The 24163-nt window shown below is 45.9% G+C and overlaps 1 protein-coding gene across 1 annotated transcript in view; it reads right to left on the bottom strand.

The window, feature by feature from the left end:
- IRAG2 (inositol 1,4,5-triphosphate receptor associated 2) overlaps positions 1–24163 on the bottom strand; it is a gene marked incomplete at its 5' end in the record, with an annotated part of 60413 nt that overhangs the window by 2116 nt on the left and 34134 nt on the right. Inside the window, 16 exons of the mRNA XM_081929254.1 lie at positions 69–170; positions 2628–2729; positions 5604–5665; positions 5757–5825; positions 8829–8866; positions 9695–9842; positions 12573–12704; positions 13088–13228; positions 14743–14770; positions 15980–16046; positions 16770–16889; positions 18679–18743; positions 18827–18864; positions 20888–20966; positions 22241–22382; positions 23229–23334. Of these exons, the coding sequence (XP_081785380.1) occupies positions 69–170; positions 2628–2729; positions 5604–5665; positions 5757–5825; positions 8829–8866; positions 9695–9842; positions 12573–12704; positions 13088–13228; positions 14743–14770; positions 15980–16046; positions 16770–16889; positions 18679–18743; positions 18827–18864; positions 20888–20966; positions 22241–22382; positions 23229–23334 (1439 nt within the window). The remainder of the gene's footprint in view (positions 1–68; positions 171–2627; positions 2730–5603; positions 5666–5756; positions 5826–8828; positions 8867–9694; positions 9843–12572; positions 12705–13087; positions 13229–14742; positions 14771–15979; positions 16047–16769; positions 16890–18678; positions 18744–18826; positions 18865–20887; positions 20967–22240; positions 22383–23228; positions 23335–24163) is intronic.

The following is a 24163-nucleotide window of genomic DNA, read 5'->3' as shown; positions in this document are numbered from 1 at the left end:
CACCGACTCCGATTCAGTCGCTTGAAAACACCCAAATTCAAAGCATGCCCTTTCCCTCTGCCACTTACAGTGAGTGCAGCCCCCATTTTGATGAGCTGCTTTCCTTTTCGCTCAGTTTCCAAGCTTTGCTTCCTCGCGTCTCTGAAGCCGGCGGTTCCAAGGGAGTGTTTCTGTAAGGGAGAATTTCATGTAAGGCTGCCGTCGGCTGGCAAGATTATGCATTGCTTTGACAAAAGGATCAGCCCCTCAAATGCTCCTCCCCTTTTCATTGCAACCGTATGAGGGGGAACTATGTTGGGATACTGCCAGGGAGACAAAGGCCATCATGCCCCATGCCGTCTCCAGACGATCCATCGATCTCCCGTAGAAAAGCAGTATCAGTCAATTAGCGACACGAGCCTCAGAAATAACATGCCACATTCCAAGGCTGGTGCACGCTCTTTCAGCAGAGTTCGCACAGCGAAAGATGCACTCAGGAGAGCATTATTTACAACTTTATTCAGCGTTGGTCAGAACAAAGGAAAAAACATGACTGCCTGCTTCGATGTCCAGGCGCAGAGAGGGGAAAAAAACTATGTACAAAACATAAACTTCCTGTGAACAGGAAATACGCAGGCTGTGACACAACAACCTGCTCCCTTCTTAAGGTGGAACGGAAATATCCTAACAAACTCTACGGCCCAGGACCCTCGTATCTATGGGACCACCTCTCCTGGTATGTCCCGCGGAGGACCTTACGGTCCTCAAACAAAAGCATCTTGGAGGTCCCTGGCCACAGGGAGGTTAGGCTGGCCTCAACCAGAGCCAGGGTCTTTTTGGCTGTGGCTCTGATCTGGTGGAACGCTCTGTCACAAGAGACTAGGGCCCTGCGGGATTTGACATCTTTCCACAGGGCCTGCAAGACAGAGCTGTTCCACCAGGCCTTTGGCCAAGGCCCAGCCTGACCCCTATCTTTGGTAATTCTTCAAAGAACTCTAGCCCAATGGTTGCCATTAATTTGATTTGAACTGATTTTATAATGAATTGATTTTAGAATGCTGTATTATTTTACTGTTGTTAGCCGCTCTGAGCCTGGCTTCGGCTGGGGAGGGCGGGATATAAATAATATTTTATTATTATTATTAACTACCTTATGTGCTTCGGATTGCCACACAAGACTCCCGGGGGGGGGCATAAGAGGGATTTGCCAAATGCAAAGTTTCTAGTCCTTTGCAACATTTCCTTCCCAATGCTTTTCCTCCAGAATATCCTTACAGCTTTAATCCATCTCCCCAGCCAAACTGGCCCCCAAGGCAGCTCACGCTATTAAACACAACCCAGTCCAACAGCATGCAGTTAAGCTTTAATTGAAGTTGTACAGCCAACTACAAATGCCAACAAGAGAAAACCTACAGACGGCTTTGATATCATGGTCCGGATCCGGGGTCGCCACCTTGGTGACCTCCAAATACTGTTCCCACCATTTGTGACCATTGACTTAAAAGTTAAGAACCACTCCACTCAATAGGGTCAATTGCCGCATCCTGTTCTCTCAGAGGCCTCTGGGAAGCCTGTAAGCAAGACTCAAGCCCAACAGCATTTTCCAACTTTGGAATTGGAGCCCAAAGAGTACTATGTTGGCTACCCCTGGTCTAGACAGTATCCTAGACCACAAAAGCTTTCAATAATAATAAAAACAATAATTTTCATTATTTATACCCGGCCCATCTGGCTGGGTTTCCCCATCCACTCTGGGCGGCTCCCAACAGAGGACTAAAAATAGAATAAAACTTCAAACATTAAAAACTTGTTTTTTGTTTTTAAAGTGAATATAAAGCAGGCTTTCTTAATGGACTAAAATACGCTGGCTTGGAAGGGAGCAAGACAAAAAAGGGGCCACTATAGAGAGGGACCTGGATCTCAGGTACTTGCAATCACCTTCTCTGGACATGTGTAACTTTTGGAAAGAAGCTTATGGGGAGACACTACTCCTTCAAAATATTTTCATTGGATGTTCTCTTGATACAAGGAACTTGCAGAAACTTTCATCTCTCTCACACAAATGTGCTATATAAACTATAGCTTAAACCAAGGTTATCCAACTCTGAATGGACCAATCTGTCCATTTCCATTTCTCTTTTTTAAGTTTCAGAACTCCACATCAGTTTGCAACAAATTTTTTCACTCATCGGTGAATTTCTTCTAATAGACACAACTTTGCATTTAATTTCTCTTATTAGACTCTGCAAACCAATTTCCCCCTAACGCAGTGCATTTTGTATGTTATCTTCACTAACATATGCATTTCTATGCACGCTTTCCCCATATAGATTTTTGTGCCCATTACACTGCCGGGAAACTGCATTGCACAATTTGGAGAAGTGCAAATTTCGAATTAGGCAGGTTTGCTTTTAAATGTGAACTGAATCAAATTTCTCCTCCCCCAGACTTAGCAGTGACCTCCAGGTGTTCTAGACTACAACTCCCAGATACACAGGTGCTTTCTAGGTAGGCAGTTAGGAGGAAAACAATTTACCACCATTCATCAGAAAGCAATACCCTGGCGGGGGGGGGGGGGAGACATATGAGGTACAATTTTGACATTGGCTTCTAGGGCCAGACAATGTGCAAGAAGCATAGAGACTTACTTGGGCTCAGTGTGCTCTTCCTCCGACTCAGCCCAGGAAGGCGAACTTACGTACCTCTGCAACAAAGGGCGCTTCTCACCTTGCTTTGCTCCCATTAAGCCCCTGTTGGAAGAAGAGGTTGGATCTGGTTACTTTGCCCTTGCAGAGCAGACGCTGCCAGATTTACGCATAAGCTAAACAAGCTATAGGTTAGGGCCCCACTCTCTTGGGGGCCCCCCAAAAAAATAAAGGAAAAACAAACCTGGTTGTACATTTCAAAAATATAAGATAAAAAACAAATAGAATAAAACCCACATACAGCAACCGTGTTTTGTTTTGTGTTGTGTAGGCTCCTATGATGGAAGTCATGGGCCCCGCCTGCTAGCCTGCTCCCCAAAATATCACTGGTTTGCTCATTTCTATATACAGTGGTACCTCGGGTTAAGTACTTAATTTGTTCCGGAGGTCCGTTCTTAACCTGAAACTGTTCTTAACCTGAAGACCACTTTAGCTAATGGGGCCTCCTGCTGCCGCCGCGCTGCTAGAGCACGATTTCTGTTCTCATCCTGAAGCAAAGTTCTTAACCCGAGGTACTATTTCTGGGTTAGCAAAGTCCATAACCTGAAGCATCTTTAACGCGAGGTACCACTGTACAGTGGTTCCTTGGTTCTCAAACTTAATCCGTTCCAGAAGTCCGTTCCAAAACCAAAGTGTACCAAAACCAAGGCCGGCTTTCCCATAGAAAGCAACGCAAAATGGATTAATCCATTCTAGAGTTTTAAAAACAACCCCTAAAACATCAATTTAACATGAATTTTACTATCTAATGAGACCATTGATCCCTAAAATGAAAGCAATCATAATATAAAAAAATCATTTTAAGTTTGAGCTTAATAATTATTTCACTATTAATATACCTCTTCTTTATTGTATTTCACTATTAATATACTTCTTCTTGGCTGTATTTCAAACAATTACCGTATTTTTTGCTCTATAAGACTCACTTTTCCCCTCCTAAAAAGTAAGGGGAAATGTGTGTGCGTCTTATGGAGCGAATGCAGGCTGCGCAGCTATCCCAGAAGCCAGAACAGCAAGAGGGATTGCTGCTTTCGCTACGCAACGATCCCTCTTGCTGTTCTGGCTTCTGGGATTCAGAATATTTTTTTTTCTTGTTATCCTCCTCCAAAAACTAGGTGCGTCTTGTGGTCTGGTGCGTCTTATAGAGCGAAAAATACGGTACTTTGATAAAATACATATTTTGTTATGTGCAAATGGCTTTAGATACCTATTAGGTCCATAAATGACCATATAGCATATATTCAACACAAAAAACAGGGACATTTTGTTGTTGACAAAGGACAGCTGGACATAGAAAGGGCCCCATTACCGTCAGTAGCTGAGGGCCTCATCAAACCTAAATTTGGCCCTGAGAGCAGATCATTGCCATATATGCAGAATACCTTCGGCAGCGATGAAAGGAAGGGCCAAACACCTCCCCAATGCAGAACATTATGGATTTATCACACGAAAGCTAAACTATGTGTTGTGGGGCAGTTAATCACAGGTAAGGTTAGACAAATCAATCAAGCTTCTCTCTCTTTTTTATCAAGTTCTCCATCTTTCTGCAGCAATTTGTGCGTGTTTTTTATTTTTAAAAAATCGACAAAAATTCACAAGCATTTTAGCATTATTTTCTCCTCCAACATACAATTTTGTATCCAGTTTTGACTAATATGCACCAGCCATTTCCCCCCAACACAATGCATTTCGATATGTTATTTTTTTTTTACAAATGCATGGGTTTGTACGCACATTTCCCTCAAACTGTTCTTCCAAAGAAGTTTGCCTGGCGCCGTTATTATATATCTTTAGATGCCAGGCAAAAACATGCCACTTTAAATAATCTATGGCCTGCAAAAATGTAGCTATTATGATGACTATTTTATGATTAGACTGTCAGTCAGTATACTTTTTATTATGCTTTTATCACTGATGTTCCGAAATGTGCTTTTAATGCTGCACACTGCCCTGGGATCTTTTGATAAAGGGTGGTATGTACATTGAACAAATAATGCTAAATAATAATAATAATAGTTTTCTTAGCACAGAAGAGAGGGGAGCAAATGTGTTTCTTCCTGACATTCCAAATCATTGTATTCGAACCTGCTCAAAAGGCCAGTATGAAGGCATCTCAATAGGTGGTGTCCAAGTTCAGATACATTTCACTAGGCTAGTGTCCCAGAAGCGTGTTTCACAATATAGCTCCTGCCTATACTGGGAACTGAAGTACTGTATTTTCTGGCGTATAAGACTACTTTTTAACCCAGGAAAATCTTCTCAAAAGTCAGGGGTCGTCTTATACACCGTCTACAGCAGCAGATCCTGCAGCAACTCCCCACCAAAGGACAAAACGACAGCAAATTTAATCAGAGGACACCAAGCTCTCTAAATGAAGCAGAAATACGCTTGAAAATTGGCCCCAGAAGCCCCCCCAATCTCCAGCAACAGAACGACCCTAACCGCTACCGGTAGTAGACCACTAGCAAATTCCACGAGAGCGGCTCAACGAAAGCAGTAAAAAAATCCCCCCAAAATGCTTCAGCAGGTCCGACAAAAGCAATAACTGAGCGAAATTCAGTGACGTCCTAATGATTGAGGAAGCGAACCAAAGAGGAAGCCCTCTGGTTCGTTCCTCCATTTAAACGGACCCTGCCCCCCCGCCCCCCCCCGGGCCACTGGGAAGTGGAGCAGATTTCCGAGCCGGACTGGAGACTGGTTTTTTAAATTTTTATTTGGTGTGCGTTGGAAGAGGGGTAGTCTTATACGGCGAGTATATCCCAAACTCTGTATTTTAACTGGAAAAGTTGGGGGTCATCATACACCCAGTCGTCTTATACGCCGGAAAATACGGTACTTGAATTCCAAACATTTTAAAGGTATTAGTGAACACACACAGTGCATATCCATCTCTTTCAACCTCACAAACTCCTTTCTTACCAACTAGGGCGCCTGTTGAATTTGTCACTTTTGTCACTTCCATCTGTTTCATTTAACTGGGCCTTTGGAGAAAAAAGGAGAGGAGAGTTCAGCATGTATTTATCCGATACATCAATGGTAATAAACTATCGGTACTGGAAAATGCCTACATACCAGCGGCAAAACAGCATTTCCAGTATTCCTAGGCAAGGTTGCAATGCTAACTCGGCGTAGGGATGAGGGCTACATAAAATAAGAGACACTGCTTGTTGGGTTCTGCCTTCGAGAGCTTACACGCCCTGTGGTTTTCTATGCAAAAGGAATGCTCACATGAACCAAGTACAGCTTAGCAATATGTAAGAATAGATGCCATTGTTGTTATTCTTATTTCAAGATGTCCTTCTGCAACTCTTCAGCTGTGTAAGAGTACCCGGTCTCACAAATGTGTACAAGTTAGTACAGACTGGTCCAATGCACGGACCTCCGAGTCCTTTTTGTGTGGCCCTTGGCAACATTTGACAGGCCCCCCCTCGCCACAGCCCTCCCACTGGCTTCCCAAAGCTGGTTAAACGAGGTGCTGGGCTTTGGAAAGGAGGTAATTGACAGGGTCCTAGAGCAGGCATAGGCAAACTGCCCTCCTCATAGATTTTTCTCCTAAACATACACATTTTCGAGAGCAAGCGCCCCTAGCAAAACACATTTTTTTGTACACGTGTGGTTGGAGAACGGCATTGCAAAATTTGGAGGCGTGAGCGTGTCAAAGCACTGATGCGTTTCAGTTCTCATATTTTTTCAGAAAAATGCAAATCGGGCATTTTATGCAAACCAAACCGAGCGTCAGCCGCATCTGTAGATGCAAACCAAACCAAATTTCTTCCCTGTCCCTAGATGTTAATCGCATGTCAGCTCCCTTTTCTGAAATGAGTAGCGCTTGACCACAGACACATAATTTCACGTCCCCTGCCTCTCCCCGATAGAAGCCATTGATGTGGGTTGGAGATAAGGACATTCAGAGTGCCATGGTGTTATGACACAGATAAAATATTACACTAGGTTGCCTTTTGCAGCAGCACCAGATGTGCTGCTACTTGGGGCTTACCTTTGAGAGTGCAAGAAAAATAAAAACCAAGTGGCAAGGAGTAACAGGTAATGTGAACAAAACTTCAAAAGGAAGAACATGGCTGTGCAAACTATTGCCAGTTGAAGAAGCATCTCCTCCATCCAATTCCTTAAAAAGGCTACTCAGCAAGGACACCAAAATGTTGCCCAATTGTAAATTCCAATTGTCTTTTGGAAGGGAGGGACTTCTTTTCAAGATTCTTTGCTGTATTACATTTCAGGTCATTTAGAGGCATAAGCATACCATGAGAAAAGCCAAGCCTGAAATTCTGCAGTTCAGGCAGCCAACTTTTTTTTTGAGATTTGTAAACACAGGGATTTTCCAAGTTCCCAAAATTTCATTCAGAGTTTTTTTAAGGGCATCTTGCTCCCCGTGAGTTCCTTCAACTAGGGAATTGGGTGGCAGAATATGGAGAAGCAGAACAGAGGGAAAGGCAAAGAGCGAGCAAAGCGCAGCAGCAGGTTATGTTCAGAATCAGCTCCAATTTGAGCATTTACCGTATTTTTCGCTCTATAAGACGCACCAGACCACAAGACGCACCTAGTTTTTGGAGGAAGAGAACAAGAAAAAAGATATTCTGAATTTCAGAAGCCAGAACAGCAAGAGGAATCGCTGCACAGTGAAAGCAGCAATCCCTCTTGCTGTTCTGGCTTCTGGGATAGCTGTGCAGCCTGCATTCGCTCCATAAGACGCACACACATTTCCCCTTATTTTTTAGGAGGGAAAAAGTGAGTCTTATAGAGCAAAAAATATGGTACGTCTAATGTCCCTGCTAGGTTTACTTGAAAGTGTTAATGTTGGTTTCTCATTTTCCCAGGCTAAGTTCAGTTCACCCTGTTTTTGCATACATTTGTGGAGTAAATAAATTTAAAAAATCATGTGAATATCCATGTGCATTTTCATGCCTGTCTCTAACACACCTCTTTTTGTGTCCAACTTTGTTTAACACATGCATTTTTTGCAAGCAGTTTTCCCTTATAACAGAAGGCTTTCTTTGTGCAATTTTCACTAACGTTACACATTCTGCTATCTGCACTCTTTGGTTGGAGAACGACACAAAATTTTGAAGGAGGAAGTGACTTTTGAAGGGGGAAGTGCAAATTTGGTGAGTCCGCATCAAAATGTGAGCCAGACGGATTTCTCCCTCATCCCCCCTTGAAAGTACTTAAAGGTACTCATTAAACTTTCAACACAGGATGCACCGCCAACAAACTTGAAAATCTGTATTTTCAGGGTTGCGGCCACTGTTTACACAACTCTTGAGTTCCACTTGAACCATCAGCACTAGAAAAACAAACTCCTATCAGTAACTTGCATTTTAACTCCAGACTAGCATGTTGTATTCTTCTACAGAAGCTAATCTCATCAGAACCTACAGTTTGTTTCTTCAACGACTGATGCTGAAAACATTCTACTCTGTATATATCACCTGCATCAGCTCCACATACAAACCAACTCCAATTATTTTGCTTCGGCCAGTGGTGGTAAGGGAGCAAAGTTACCATGCAGAATATTGATTCTCCCTCCCGCTTGAGGCTTAACCAGACATTGCCCATACTTTCAAAATATCACAGCCTTATGAGCTAGAACGTAAAATTTCTTTTATAAAAAGCAAGCAGATTGTCAAAATGCCAAATTCTGCAAAGGATGGCAATTTGGTTGTTTGCGTAGAATAATGAAAAAAAGGGAATCTAGTTCAAGAGACATCACACACCCAAATTTGACTTCAGAGCCTTCTTTAAGGAAAAGATGTCAGGTTTTTTTTAAAAAAATCACATCATTGGAGTGGAGATCAATAGAGTCGAAGATTGCAGCAGAGCACAGCATAGGAAAAAGCAGGTTACAGTGGTACCTCGGGTTAAGTACTTAATTCATTCCGGAGGTCCGTTCTTAACCTGAAACTGTTCTTAACCTGAAGCACCACTTTAGCTAATGGGGCCTCCTGCTGCCGCCGCGCTGCCAGAGCCCGATTTCTGTTCTTATCCTGAACCAAAGTTCTTAACCTGAAGCACTATTTCTGGGTTAGTGGAGTGTGTAGCCTGAAGCGTATGTAACCCGAAGTACCACTGTATCAGGGGCAAAGTGTGCAGAGAACTAGAAGCTTAGAACTGCAGCAACATTTGTACCTTTAAGGAACCAGAGAGCTTTTTAATCGAAGATTCATCTGCAACAGCAATAAGAGTAGAGGGAGAAAATGAATCTATGGCACAGATAAAGGTCTGCAGGGCTATCAAGGGCTACTAGCCATAATAACTATGCTCGGCCTTCACATTTTGTTGGCCACTGTGAGAACAAGATGCTGGACTAGATGGGCCATTGACCTGATACGGCAAGCTCTTATGGTCTTCTTCAGCCCACACACAGCAGAGAAGGAGAAGAGGAGTTTGGATCTGATATCCCGCTTTATCACTACCTGAAGGAGTCTCAGAGCGGCTAACAATCTCCTTGTCCCTTCCTCCCCCACAACAAACACTCTGTGAGGTGAGTGGGGCTGAGAGACTTCAGAGAAGTGTGACTGGCCCAAGGTCACCCAGCAGCTGCATGTGGAGGAGCAGGGAAGCGAACCCGGTTCCCCAGATTACGAGTCCACCGCTCTTAACCACTACACCACACAGGCCAGGGGTGGTTGATGCCTACTGCGACCAGTAGGCTGGGAGACTAACAGCAGGTGGCGCCAGAGCAAATGCCAGGCATAGCAATTGTGTCTCCGTCTTCCTCCCTGCTGAGTCCTACAAGGGACAACACTGAGATAGGTGAGGAGGAAGCTGAAAGGCAGTGGACTGCTTGTCACTAAGGAGACAGGCAGGCAGATTGAAGGTCCATTCATTCTAATGGGCCAGCTGCCACTAGCTCAGGCATGCACGCATGCCGCCCTCCCCAGTGAGAGAGTCCAAGACGCTCAGCGGGCATCAGATGCTCAGCAGTCAGGTAAGCAAGGGAGCAAATGGTGGCAGCTAATGCGAGGCCAAGTCAGGACCTCGCCAGCTGTTACCTCGGTCCCCGAGAGAGCCGAAGGACTTTTCGTTCTGGAGCAGCACCTGCTTCAGCTCCTCCAGCTCCGCGTGCTCCCTGGCGTACGTACGCTTCAAGTTCTCCACGTGCTGAATCATCACTTCTACAGCTTTACTGGCCCGGCTCTCCTGAGAAACAGAAAGTTAGGGGGGCACGCGGAGACCAGCCGGAGAATTTGCAGAGCGGTCCTTGCGTGCAAACGCAGAACGAGCCACTGAGGCCGATGGGAAGTGTCGCCCCAAAAACACATCTGGAAGGACGCCGGGCTAATTTGTTCCAGAGCTGAGCTCGCCTAAAGCGTTGAGGGGAAAAGGAAGAGGACAACCTGGCGAGCCACAGAATGGCTCCGGTAAACACTGGACTGTACAATCTGATCTGCACACACAGTGGAAGGCAGCGATTTGCTTCTATTGAGATAGAGAGTTGAGGACTTCCGGCTGCTGCAGAGGATAATGGCGGTGTGCTGAGTGTCGTCTGTGACACGGAGCTGGCAGAGAGGCTTGGAGGGCAGCGCTAGAGCTCAGCGCACCCCCAAACCCACCCCCCACAGGAGTGTGGGGACCCAAGAGTTCCAGCAGAGCGAGAATTCTCACCCCCCCCCAAGCACCCCCAGCTTCTATTAAGATAGAGAGTTGATTCTTCAGCCTAAGATGCCATGGGGGGAGTCAAAATTAGTATCCTCTGTCTGTAGCGAAGATTTCCTAAGAAGAATATACTTGCAGATTAGAGCTTCTAGTTCAGCCTGCTTTCTGCTGTGCTAGCTTTCTACTTGAGCAGGTGGGTGTGCTTTACATAGGAGAGTATTAAAAATGCAATTCCCCCTTCCAACTGCAGTCTACAGAGGTTCAGTCCATTCTCTTACTTGATCCTGCTGCAACTGTCGACTAGGCTCAAACAGCTCTGTTCCAATTACGATTAATTACAATTACGATAATCTTTATTGTCATTGTCCCATACAGAACAACAAAATTGAAAAATCTACATCAGACATTGAAAACCCAACAAGCCTGCTATCCCAGCTATCCCAACCTGGTTAGCCCCCTAAAAACTCTGATACCCCATTTTTAAATACAATATACTCCGTACACTGCGTTTAAAACCAAAATTGCATTTGGGTAGAAACTCTTTCTCAGGTGGCTAGTCCTAGTCTTTTTAACCCTGTAACTTCTTCCAGAAGGCAGAAGCTGAAAGAGATCATTTCCGGGGCGCGCACTATCCTGCGCTATCTCTGCAGCTTTCTTATGGAACCTGGAAGCATAGATTTGATCCGAGGTGGGAAGAGTGCACCCAATTATTCTCTCCAATTATTCCAAGCTGCATTTGCATGGCATTTTTCACATCAGAGGATGTCTACACCCGAACGAAGAACACAATCTTTTTTACTTTCCCCTCCCCACACCAAGAGCTCCTCTTCGTGAAGTTGTCATCTGCACAGGTGTGACACCTGTCTCTAAAGCAGACTGTCTTCTGAAGTGCAAATTGAATGCAGCTTAACTTTCCTCGTCAGATTGAAGCTGGTTTGAGAAAAAAATAAATGCATCCAAGCAGCAGTATTTGTCAAGAAACCACAGGGTTGATATGGCTTGTGGCTAATATGTGAACGCTGCTTCAAAAATTAGCAGTGGGAGCTCGCTGGGTGTGGAGCATGCAGTAATGTAAACATAACCATATACAGTCATACCTCGGGTTAAAGTAGCAATCGGGATAAGTATTTTCAGGTTGCGTGCTGCAGCGACCCGGAAGTAACGGAGTGCGTTACTTCTGAATTTTGCCACCCGCGCATGCACAGGTGGTCAAAATGACATCACGCGCATGTGCGGAAGTGGCAAATCACAACCCACACACATGCAGGTGTGGGTTGCGTTCACTTCTGGATGCGAATGGGGCTCCAGAACAGATCCCATTCGCATCCAGAGGTACCACTGTAGTTATAGTAAACATGATCAGACGGACAATTCCTGAGCAATATTGGTTTTGCCCACGAGATAGGACTGAAGCCTCAAACCCCCACGCACAAACAGGAGTCCTTATGTTAGCTTCAGGTTAGTTTAATCTGCCCTTAGTGACTTTAATCATTATCAGAGACTAGACCCTGCAAGTGTCCCTATTTTTCAGGGACAGCCCTGGATTTACTGAAGCCATGCCAGCTTCTGATTTGATTCCAGAATGTCCCGCTTTTCCTTAGAACATTCCAGAACCTATTTTTCTTGGGGGGAAAAGCACTGGCAACAGCAAATGAGTAAACCGACAGAAGATGGGACCTTTGCTCTGCACAAGTAGCACAAGGCAAAATCAATCTCCCAGATAAGTTTCAGCCAAGGCGAGGTTCTACTCCAAATCCATTTGTGGATTTTACTTAGAAATCAGGCATTCAACAAAGCTGTTCAGGATCAATGCATAGCTTTTCCTTCCCACGAGAACCACAGCAGTCTTCCTGGCATGTGACCCTCTGCTACGGTGCCCCTCAAGTTTCTCTCCTGCTTCCTTGCCCCCAACACCACAACTCCAGAAGTGATCTCCTAAATGGACCTTCCACTTCTTCTGTAACGACTGCCCTGTCCTGTCTAACCGTTCCTCCTCAGGTCTTCAAACATTTGCAGATATAGCAAGATCACACCATCCACCCAATAAAGGAATGGACCAATTTTAAGCTTGCGCCTTCTAACAACAGGGTTGAGGGACCTGTGCCCCACCCCAGACATTGCTGGACTCCAAATCCCATCAGCCCCAGCTAGCTTGGCCAATGGGGAGGGATGACAGGAGTGGGAGTCCAGCAATCTCTGGAGGGACCCAAGTTCCCTAACCCAGCTTTTAAAAGAAAGAGGCAACGTTTACATTTTCTGGAATGGACCACTTACTTGATGAATGGCCCCCAGCATTTCTGCCTTGCTGGCAAGCCTGGTGGCGTACTGGTTCAGCAGCTCCAAGCTCTTCTGAAGCTTTTTGACGATCTCCTGTGCCTGGTTATCTTCACTTAGAGAGGACAGAGACTGAACAGGAACAGTGTTCAAAAAGAAAAAGAGGGCATGTAAAAATTGCAGCCACTGTATAAATGAAGATTAAGCAGCAGGGTAGAATGGTCATAGCTCAGGGCATGAAGAAGGTCCCCCGATTCAGGCAGGCTACTCACACACTGTTGCAAATGGCCTTGGAGCAGAGAAACAATGGAGGGAAGTGTGTTGGTGACTTCATAGGTACTAGCCAATCAGTACCTTTCACTGGTTTTCAAATCTTGCTTTAGGAGGTGACAAAGCTGCAATGTGGACACTCTCAATTTACCCACCTCACTCTAAAAATGTTATGTCCATCCTCACCCTTTTAAAACAAAGCCAAGGGAAACAATGAGCAACAGATGCACGTAGCCCATCCTTACATCAAGTAGTTTCAAGGCGCTGGCAATCTCCTTCCTCAGGTTTCCCTCTGCTAAATCCCGGGACCTTTCTTCCAGCCTGACTCTCTTCTCCAAAGTGAAGAGGTCACATTTGAATCCCAGAGACAGCCGAAGAAATTCTCCCTGGCGAAGGGGAAAAAAGATACACACAACACCAATGCAGGCAATGACATAAAAATCAAGTTTCCTGATCAAAAGGGATTGCCCATTTCGCCTGTCCAAAGAGCGACAACTTTTCCAACTCTTTATTTTTAAAGCCCTTTGGAGAAAATTGGGTGGGAAAATGTGGTCCTCAGCGTGAAAAAGAGAGAGACTCGCAAGATGTGCGTTTACGCAGGCGTGGCAAGAGGGTGTATGCGTCTCTCTTTGGCGTACTTCCTTCGGACCCCGAGAGTCTTGAGGGCTCCCCTGTTTGGGTCTTGCTTGTGCATAAGGGTTTGCAAGAGGGCATTGCTCAAAAGGAGAGCCGCTTCCAATGGTTATCATTGCATTGAATGTGTTTAAACAGTGTTTAAACAGTTTTCCTCCCACTGAGTTCATCCTTTCAGGGAAAGAAATTGCACACACACACACACACACACACACACACACACACACACACACACATCTGGCAGCTATTTATGGATGTGGTTTGGAGCTGGACACAGGTCACTTGTGGCGAAAGAAGAGGAGAGGGTGGACGGGAAGATGGAATTTTTAAAAAAATTTCTCGTCTCTCGTTTCCTGTGCATACTAATTTAATAATAATAAAAAAGGGATTGCCCATTAATAGCTACCAGCAAGGGGAAATGGAAAGCGTAATGCTGGTGGTCAACAAAAGAGATTCAAAGACTCTCTCAAGGCAAATCTAAAAAAATGTAGTATAAACACTGACAACTGGGAAACACTAGCCTGAGAGTGTTCCAATTGGAGAACAGCCTTTACCAAAGTTGTCATGGCTTTTGAAGACGCTCCAATGCAGGGCAAAATGGAGAAACATGCTAAGAGGAAGGCACGCTTGGCAAACCCTCACCGTGATCAACTCCTGCCCGGAAACCACTGTGGAAGGACATGTGGATCCAGAATTGGCCTCCAAAGTCACTTATGGACTCATTGTTAAAACCGTGTTTTTGGAAGACAATCTTAGTTGGCTACGAGTGATTGTCAAAAAAGAAGAGGACCAGTCCTTGCAGATGGAAAGCAAGCAGATAATGGCTTCTCTTTAAAAAGAGAAGAAACTGACCAGCAATGAAGGATAAACCTAAAAGTAGAGGCGTGCTGCTCACAAGATCAGAAACAACTGTGTGGATTTGGAAGAGACTATGCTGTGGACACACATTTTATGCCGACATCGAGATAATATAATAAACCAGTAACAAGATGATCCAATGGACACCAAATAGCAGGATGACAAAAACAATTCACTTGCAATTCTCAACAAGTGCCTGATATCCAAACAGCTTTAAACCAGGGATGGAGAGAACTGGTGGCCCTCCTGATGTTGGATTGCAATTCCCAGCAGAACAAGCCAGCAAGTGCAATGATTAAGGATGATGGGAACTATAATCCAAAATATATAGAATGCACCAGGTTAGGGGAGGCTGATTCTGGACATGGGAGAGAAGGCAGAAGAACAGCAAACATTTTGAAAGGCTTACCTCCACTTCCTTCTCACTGGGAGACACACTGAAACCAGAAGAGACAAATGATTACACCACCAGGCCATGTAGTTATAGGCAGTGTTATTTTTCTAGAATAAAAGGTGCCAGAACCCACCAAACACCTCCCTCATTCTCTTAAGAATGGCAATGGCGCCCAGCTGATAGGTGCCAGAGTTGAGTTCTGGCAAGTTCCCTGGTTATAGGAGAGGTGATGGGGTTTGAAGGAGCTCACTTTGAATATTTTTTCTCAGATCTGTTTGGGGGGGGGGTCCTCCTCCAGTCCAGTGCTGCCCTCCCCGAACTCCTCAGAGATGGTGAAACCAGCTTTAAATAAGGTGTCTTTGGCACCAGAAACAAGAAGTGCTTAAGGAAACAGGAGTCTCCCCAAAAATGCCACTTTTGCTGCCACTGGTTTTGCCACCACTAAATGGGGTTAGGACAGACAACATTAAAATAAAATGTAGTAGTAGTGGGACGCGGGTGGCGCTTTGGGTTAAACCACAGAGCCTAGGGCTTGTCGATTGGAAGGTCGGTGGTTCAAATCCCCATGATGGGGTGAGCTCCCGTTGCTCGGTCCCTGCTCCTGGCAACCTAGCACTTCGAAAGCACATCAAAGTGCAAGTAGATAAATAGGTACTACTCTGCCGGGAAGGTAAACGCCGTTTCCGTGTGCTGCTCTGGTTCGCCAGAAGCGGCTTAGTCATGCTGGCCACATGACCCGGAAGCTGTATGCCGGCTCCCTCAGCCATTAAAGCAAGATGAGCACCGCAACCCCAAAGTCTGCCACGACTGGACCTAATGGTCAGGGGTCCCTTTACCTTTACTATAGTAGTAGTAGTAATAATAATAATCTGCCCACTTGACTGAGTTGCCCCAGCCACTCTGGGCAACTCCCAAGAAAATATTAAAAACAATAAAACATCAAACATTACAAAACTTCCCTAAACAGGGTTGCCTTCAGAGATCTTCTGAAAGTCAAATAGTTGCTTTTCCCCTTGAAATCTGATGGGAGCCAGCTGGATCAGGGCAATGACCCATTCAGTCCAGCATCCTGTTCTCACAGTGGCCAACCAGATGGCTGTGGGAAACCTGCACAGGTTTGTCTACTGGAACTGCAAAGGCCTCCTGTGCTCCTTTACTAGCTAAGATTCTTGACAAAATGGAGGCTTGAGAGAGAAGGTGACCATGTAGGGACCAAGGGGGTGGGATGATGTCCATAGGACCTGAAACTCACTTGTCATTCTGCCTGGTTTTACACACAGCAACGCTAGCCAGGTCCTCAGATGAAGAGGGATCTCCTGCTGAATTGTGTGGATGGAAGAAATAATAATTTAAAACAAAAATGAAACATGCAATCAGAGCAGATCACCTCATTCAACAGGGAAGCTCAAAGCAGGAGTGTGCATGTATTGGTCCACTGGTATATTTTTCGGGTGGGACAACAGTGCTGCATAGATACCACCTTTGCACTGGCATGGGTCAAGACGAGTTCATCAAAATTTTACCTGAAGTGTGAAATGTAGCAAATCCTTTGTCTATGCACAAATGACTCCCTGCCTTCTGCAAAAAGGGAAGCTTTGAGGCAGAGGCGGGCATGTACAGGTGTGAACAGGTGCATTTAAAGGCTCTTTAAGATGCTGAGTTTGCTCCTCAAATTTGACTAGCGTCACAAAAACACCAATCATTTTAGGATTAGGACAGCCTTGTATCCAAGGGCTGGCCTGGTAGCCACAGGAAAAGTGGAATGTCGTGCAGGCAAGTGAGCAGGCTGGTGGAGAAGTGTCCTGTCAATCTTCTATGCCCACCACAGAAACCAAGGGACTTCCTGGAGCAGAAGGGATGGAGTCCAATAATCCAGTGGCGTAGCGTGGGGGGTGCAGGGGGGGCCGGCCGCACCAGGCGCAACATCTGGGGGTTAGGGTTAGGGGGCGCAAATCCACGGGTTAGGGGGCGCAAATTACTTGCCTTGCCCCGGGTGCTGACAACCCACGCTACGCCACTGCAATAATCCAAAGGTACCATACCAGTGCTCTTGCTGAAAGTCTCCCCGTTAGCTCCTTCCTTTGCAGCAGTTTCTTCACCTGGCAGCAAAGTAACTTCACAGACTGTCTCCTCTACGGCGTGCAGTAGTGTAGAGTCCAAGTCTGCAATGTGTAGGGAGAATCACAACAAAAAATAATGTCCAATATCTCACATCTCTCAGAATTCTAATGGTTTGCATTGGTTTCATAGCAGAAGAAAACATAAGTGGGATCATCATTAGAATGGTCCTGGTTGTGGGCAGGCCCCCAGCTCGGTTCCTCCCCCCACCCTGGCATAGGCGGAGTAACACTTTCATGCCAGGGTGGCATCACAATCACCCCAGACCTATTGGCCAATCATTTTTGAGTGGGGGGATTGTGAGGAGTTTAAAAGTTGCAGTGCGATGTGGCTATGCACCTGCTTCGCACTGCCAAACACCTGCCCACCTGCTCTGTAATTTATGTGTTCTCTAGCCTTGCTTTGGACGTTGGTTGGTTGCCTGTCTTGGGAAAGGGGCCAGGAAGGAATTTTCCCATTTGGCAAATTGGCACGGGCCACTTGGTTTTTGCCTACCTCTTAGCAATCGTCACAACTTTGTAAGGTTTGGCGGTTAGGCATTGGCTCATTGGATTGTGGGGGAGGGGAGGTCAGCCATCGCCTGCCCCTCCATTGACCCAGGGTATTCTGTTAAAGGAAGCCAGGGCCTGGTTCCTGTCCAAAGTCCGCTTGAGGGGCTAGGGCCATGCCAGGCCTCTGGGAACACCGAGGAAAGCTACAGGCAGGTTCCCTATGGCTTCTTATTGGGATGGTTTACCCTTATTGACTTCCTGCAAACCGGGCAGGTGTCCGGTAGAGTCTATGCCAACCCCTAAGCCAATACCACTCACATTTCTGTAATTCAATAAAGTTCTGGCCTAAAATTTTGCCAATAACCTTAAACTAAATATTCTGTGTCCGTGTGAATTTATTTTAACAAGGGGCTGGTCTGGGAGCCTTGCCACACAACTTGCTGTTAAGGGGATGCAATTCTGGAGAATCATTTCCTTCTAGTTACGGCGTCCAGTCTGCATCTGGATGGGCTTCTCCAAGATGTCAGGCAAAGGTCATTTCCAGCCCTGCTACCCAGGACCTTACAAAAACTCAACACACCCAGGGATTTGTGCATGCAAGGCATGTGCCCTTGCCTCCAAGCTGTGGTGCAGCAGACCTCCTAACAGTGGTGCTGTTGGGCACAAGATTTCCAACTGTTTTAAGGCTGTCTGGATTTGCCCACAGATTAGAAGGCTTGAGAGGCTGCCAACTGGGCACTCCAGGCTATAGATAAATGACTTCCTGGATGGTTAAGTCCAGTCTAAAGTGACTATGGTGTTGTGGCGCTTATTTTGCTTTCAGGCCGAGGGAGCCAGCATTTATCCACAGGCAGCTTTCCTGGTCATGTGGCCAGCATGACTAAACCGCTACTGGTGCAATGGAACACCGTAATGGAAGCCAGATTGCATGGAAATGCCGTTTACCTCCCCTCCACAGCGGTACCTATTTATCTACTTGCACTGGTGTGCTTTCAAACTGCTAGGTTGGCAGGAGTTGGGACAGAGCAATGGGAGCTCACTCCTTTGCAGGGATTCGAACCGCCGACCTTCCAATCGGCAAGCCCATGAGACTCAGTGGTTTAGACCACAGCTACAGGAACAGGGAGCTTGCAGTCTTTCAGAGGTTGTTGGACTTTTGACTCCCACCGGCTCCAGTCAACATAGCCAGGGATGTTGGGCACTGGAGCCCGGCAATGTTTGGGTGGGCCACAGGTTCCTCATCTCCTCCATAGTATTTCCTTCCTGGCAGATGTGAAAACCCCAACCACCCACAAAAGTAATTCATACATTTGGCAATAGCAAGATCCTGGTTGTTGCTTACCATGTGTTCCATTAGTGCATTCTGAAGTGGAGGAAGAAATCGCCTGGGGTGGACTTTGTTCGCTGCTAAAAGAACAAGGGCCCAATTTGAATGCATGGTTCAACATCAGAATGGAAGTGGACTATGAAATGCATGCACACATTCTCACCTAGATGGCGCATCTGTCAATGGTCCAGCATCACTCTCCTGGGATAGGTGGGGAGAGAGAGAGATATAAATTGTTAGGAGGTCATCCTACACTCGAGTAGGACCCTGGTAGAGAAACATGCCCGACTGGCATGTTCTCTCCCTCCTGGTCTTTCATTCGGGAGCTTCAAAAGCTTTCTTCTGCCCAAACATCACAGTGACCGATGCCAACCAACACTGGAACACTTAGGGATCCGCAGAGTCTTCTCGGTTGCGTAACAGACCTCAGCAACTCAGCATTTTGGCTAATCTACTTTATTTACATATAAACACACACGGAGCACACACGGCTCCCTCTCTCTCTAGCATCAGACAGCAGAGAGAAAAAGAACAAAGGACAATAGTCCCACTTCAAGGAACACAGTAACACAAACATCCTGTCTCCATCACTTCCCACTCTGTGGAGTCAAAACATATACCGTCATGTGATAGACAACAATCCCATGACTGCAATCATGGAGCAGGAATTCTAACATATATTATACTCAAAGCAGGAAGAGGACACTCTCCCGCTGTTTACACCACACTGCCTGGATCAAACCCCAGAAGCATTTCAAACAAGAAGGCAGGCTGGTTGAGTATTAGAGAGAGATTCCTAACTGGATAAGCATATTGACATGCAAATCTTTAGCTAGTACGCGATCTGGATTTGCATTCTATTTGCTTTGGCGGAAAGCATGCTAGTTTGTTCCCAGCCACTGCAGCAGCAGCTGTTTCCTACAGCTGCAAGGAAAGGCTACAAAAATAAACCACAGACCTCTTCAGCTCACCATCCAGTTACCTCAAGTAACCATGAGAGCCCCAGAAAAGCCATTAAAGGCAAACAAACATGAAGACACTCAGCGTTTCCCTTCTAAACTTGATGGGTTGTGTTTGGCATTTTAAAAATCCAGTCCCAGACCTTCACTATTTATTTTGGATGTGTTTAAGGGCTCCCCCCTTCCCTATAGGGGGCAGTTCCCCCACTGGCCCCAGCTAGACTGAGTCGTAAATTCATACAAGGTTCAGGGCCAAGAAGAATCAAGAGGCCACTTATTATTTAGTTTGATAGTGTTTTTATAACTTTGGGCTCATCCCGACTCCCGCTTGTCCCACTGTTTCCCCCAGGAAAACCCACTCTTTCTTCCCTTTGTGTTTTATTAAGTTTCAACATTTTTAACATATGCAATCAAAACCCAATTTTGCCTTTTCTCTCGTTTTTATCGTTTCCCATGCAGTTGTTTCTCCCCTCCTGCCGCACCTTACCTTCTATCTATTACACCATAACCACAACATTATAATCTAATTACTTCTGCTGCTCATAGCTCAGATGTTGCTCATAGCCCTTCATCGGAGGATCACAGGTCCGGTTTGCAAGTTTAACCCCTGCGGAGCTACGATTCCTAGCACCCTGACCAAACTACAATTCCCAGGACTCTTTGGAGGGTGGATGCGCTTTAAATGCATTGTGCATACACAACCTTAAAGGGGTTAGGATTTTTAATCCTCACCCCTTTGAAAAAAAAGCACATTGCGTTACACTTAATGTGGATCTGGTATTTCCTTAGCTCATGCCCTGAATGAAAGCTAAGCACATCTTTCAACAGTGCATTGTCTTGCAGAACTGTTCCCATAAGAACCAGGATACAGGTATTTCAGAGAGTTTAATACGAACCCACAAAGCTTCTCCACCATGGGGGGTGGGGAATAAACTTGTTGTGGAACCATTCTGCCACAGCAACCCCCCCAAGCTCTCTCCCCACATGACAAACTGTAGCCCCCACCCACTGGATTTAAACTATCCAGTTTTCTCCCAGAGAAGCTGTGCTGTCACTCAAAACTGATGGGAAACTTGAATTCAAGAAGACTAGAATCATAGAGTTGGAAGAGACCACAAGGGCCATCGAGTCCAACCCCCTGCCACGCAGGAAACACCATCAGAGCACTCCTGACATATGGTTGTCAAGCCTCTGCTTAAAGACCTCCAAAGAAGGAGACTCCACCACGCTCCTTGGCAGCAAATTCCACTGTCAAACAGACTAACCTTGGTAGAGTCTGCATCCATCCTTCTGGCTAAGGCAAGCTCTGCATCGGTCTGGTTACCAACAGAGTGGGCATCGCACCTGATGGCAGAAAGCTTCATTTGCATGAGGCAGCCAAAGTGTTGCGCTTCACCATCGCTACTCCTAAAGCAAGCTGCACAGGGGATATTTTTATCTACAGCATTTACATAGGTGAACAGGCCCACTGGCCGTGACGCAGAAAGAGTGTTGAGGAAGTGGCTGTAGGCCAGAGTGGAAAACAAGCCAGACTTAGGCAGACATCTACTTGTTCCGGGTGTCATAGCCAGTGGTATAGTTCAGGTAGAATAACAGAATTGTGGAGTTGGAAGGGACCACAAGGGTCATCTAGTCCAACCCCCTGCAATGCAGGATTATTATTTTTTGCCCAATGTGGGGCTCGATTAAGAGTCAAATGCTCTACCAACTGAGCTCTCTCTGCAATTTAAGACTCTGGATTTAATGGCCTTAAGGATCCCCCACCCCCAGAACTTTATATGGCAATGTGAATTATTATTTCACTAGCTTACAAATGTGGTTTGCCAACTCTCAGGGGTGGCTGGTGCCCATTGGGATTGGGGGGGGGGGAGGCAGGGAGAACAACAACTGGATGGATCAAGAGCAAATGACAGGTAGGTAAAGGGACCCCTGACCATTAGGTCCAGTCGTGACCGACTCTGGGGTTGCAGCGCTCATCTCACTTTACTGGCTTCTGGGTCATGTGGCCAGCATGCCTAAGCTGCTTCTGGCGAACCAGAGCAGCGCACGGAAACGCCATTTTCCTTCCTGCCAGAGCGGTACCTATTTATCTACTTGCACTTTGACGTGCTTTCGAACTGCTAGGTGGGCAGGAGCAGGGACCCAGCAACGGGAGCTCACCCCGTCGCGGGGATTCGAACCGCCGACCTTCTGATCGGGAAGTCCTAGGCTCTGTGGTTTAACCCACAGCGCCACTTGCGTCCCATAAATGAGAGGTAGGGTCAACTAAATCTAGGTTTGTCTGCATCCTTCTCCTCTTGCTGAGTTCTGCAACTGCAACACTGAGACTTAGGGAGGAGGAAGACGAGAGGCCATGCCAGCCCCTGGACTGGTCCCCCCAAAAGTGGGCAGGTTGGGACAGGCTGATGGCAGACTGACGTTTTTGGACCCCCTCCTCCAATGCCAGCTCTGCTCATTATACTTGGTGAACCTTTGGGCTTCTCAAGCCTTGCCCTGGTTATTCCCTGGCCAGCGGCAAGAGTGAGACATTGGAGGCATTTCTGTCCAAGATGGCAGCTTCATTCAGAGAAGAAGTGCCCATGGAGCCTATATTTTAAAAAAGTAGCCACTGGTCTTACTTGTGCCCCTCCAGATTCACATCGAAGATGGAGCCATTTCTCAGATGTTTCTGTCCAGAAGAAGACGGGGTTCTCGTATTTTCAAAGGCCCTGGACACAGAGCTCCTCTGGATCAGCTGGAGAGGGTCAAGGGCCAACGCATCTGTCAAAAGCATACATAGAACCATAGATGGGCTTCGAGGTCGTATAATCCATTTTGTTGCTTCCTGCAGGAGACTTGCAACAGCTTCTCTAACAAGATGACCATCCCAGCCTCTGATTAACAACCTCCACCAACAAAGAGCTCACCACCTCCTGAGTAGATTTAAAGGACATGGCTTTCTGCAAAGGAATCCTGGGAACTATAGTGTATCCCCCCCAAAGAGCTACAAATCACAGCACCCTTAACAACCTACGATTTCTAAGGTTCCATGGGTGAGGCCATATGCGTCAACATGGGTGTCAATTGTGCCTGAAATGTATGGGGTGAGCCACAATCTGTAACCTTGCTTTTCCAGAATCCCACAGAACAAGGCTAACTAACTGGCAGTTTTCAGAGGCCTCTCAAAACATGTGGGGCTGAACTAGCTAGCTAAAATTTCACTGAAGACTAGACTACATATCGGGGTGTGGGTGGGTAGGGATTTTCAGCCAGAAAACTGTGTGGGCCCCCCAATCTGGACTGGTGACACATTCCAAAACAGGGCCCAAAATGTACCCTATTTTCATCAACGTAGGTCTGGGTGGTGCATGCTTTTGTTTCATTTTGTTTTGAGGGGGGACGACGGCAACATGTTTATCCTAAAAAGTAGTTCAGTCCTCACTGCTGAGCACAGTGCAACCGGTATCCAGTCTTTCTTGTCACCTGAAAGGATGCTCTCAAAATAAAGGACTTTAGGTGCTCATGGCTAGGAAAGGGCTTTAGGTTGTGTTTGGTATGAAAAGCCTGCACTTTCCCCTGCTGAACTGCATCATTCAAAGAATAAAGGGGAGATATTTTCAATCTTACCTAGTAGTGGAGAATATTGCAAGCACCGGCGCCTTGAAGCGTGTGACCAGGACAAGTCAAACAGCAGATTCTCTTGGTACCCGAATCCTTTGTAGCAGCAGTTTTTCTAAGTGAAGAAGAAAAAGTTAAGGCATAAGCCTTCTTACTCCCACTGCCCCGCCTCAAAACCCGGAACTTGCCACGCGATTAGCTGGTGGAGCTTTTGTCAATAGAGAGCAATCTAGCACTTGGCACATGGGTTAGAAGGACAATTTTGTAGTCATCTCCACCCACCTTTTAAAAAACGGAGCATTAGCTCAAAGACATCCCCATTGTTAGAGGAGGATAAGATAACTTTGCAGTTTCCTTCACGGGAATGGGGATGGTTTTGTTAAGGAAGCCCTAGAATTCTTGAAGCATTGAGTTCTAAGATTTTTGGCTCACCCACATTCATTATCCTTCATTCTTTCTAGGCTCAGGTTCACGTTTTTCCGATCTGTAGCCGAGCAGGTATTATTATTATTATTATTATTATTATTATTATTATTATTATTATCTTTTTTGCCCTACTGCTTCCCCCATGAAAGCCCACTCTCTAATGCAAGAAAACCCAAATTTCCATTTGTTCTGATTAGCATGAAAGAGCTGGTTTTCCTGGTGAAAGTGATAAGGTAAAAGGGGCAGGGGGGGGGGAGAGACCATTCAGACACAGACCAGGAAATTGTGGAACCAGAAAGTATGTGGGGAAAGGTATGTGTTAATGGGTCCTTAGTTTAGGTTCAGTAGTAGTAGTAGTAGTAGTACTAGTAGTAGTAGTAGTTAATTTATATACCACCCCTTCATCTGTTGATCTTAGGGCAGTTCATAAAATAAATATACAACATAAAAAACACAAAATACATAATAAGGATTAGAACAAACACAAACCAATCCACCCCACAACATATTTCAAAAGG

Source organism: Podarcis melisellensis, assembly GCF_964234715.1.
Source record: "Podarcis melisellensis genome assembly, chromosome: 10".
Classification (NCBI taxonomy): Eukaryota; Metazoa; Chordata; class Lepidosauria; order Squamata; family Lacertidae; genus Podarcis; species Podarcis melisellensis.
This window is presented reverse-complemented; position numbering and strand designations above follow the sequence as displayed.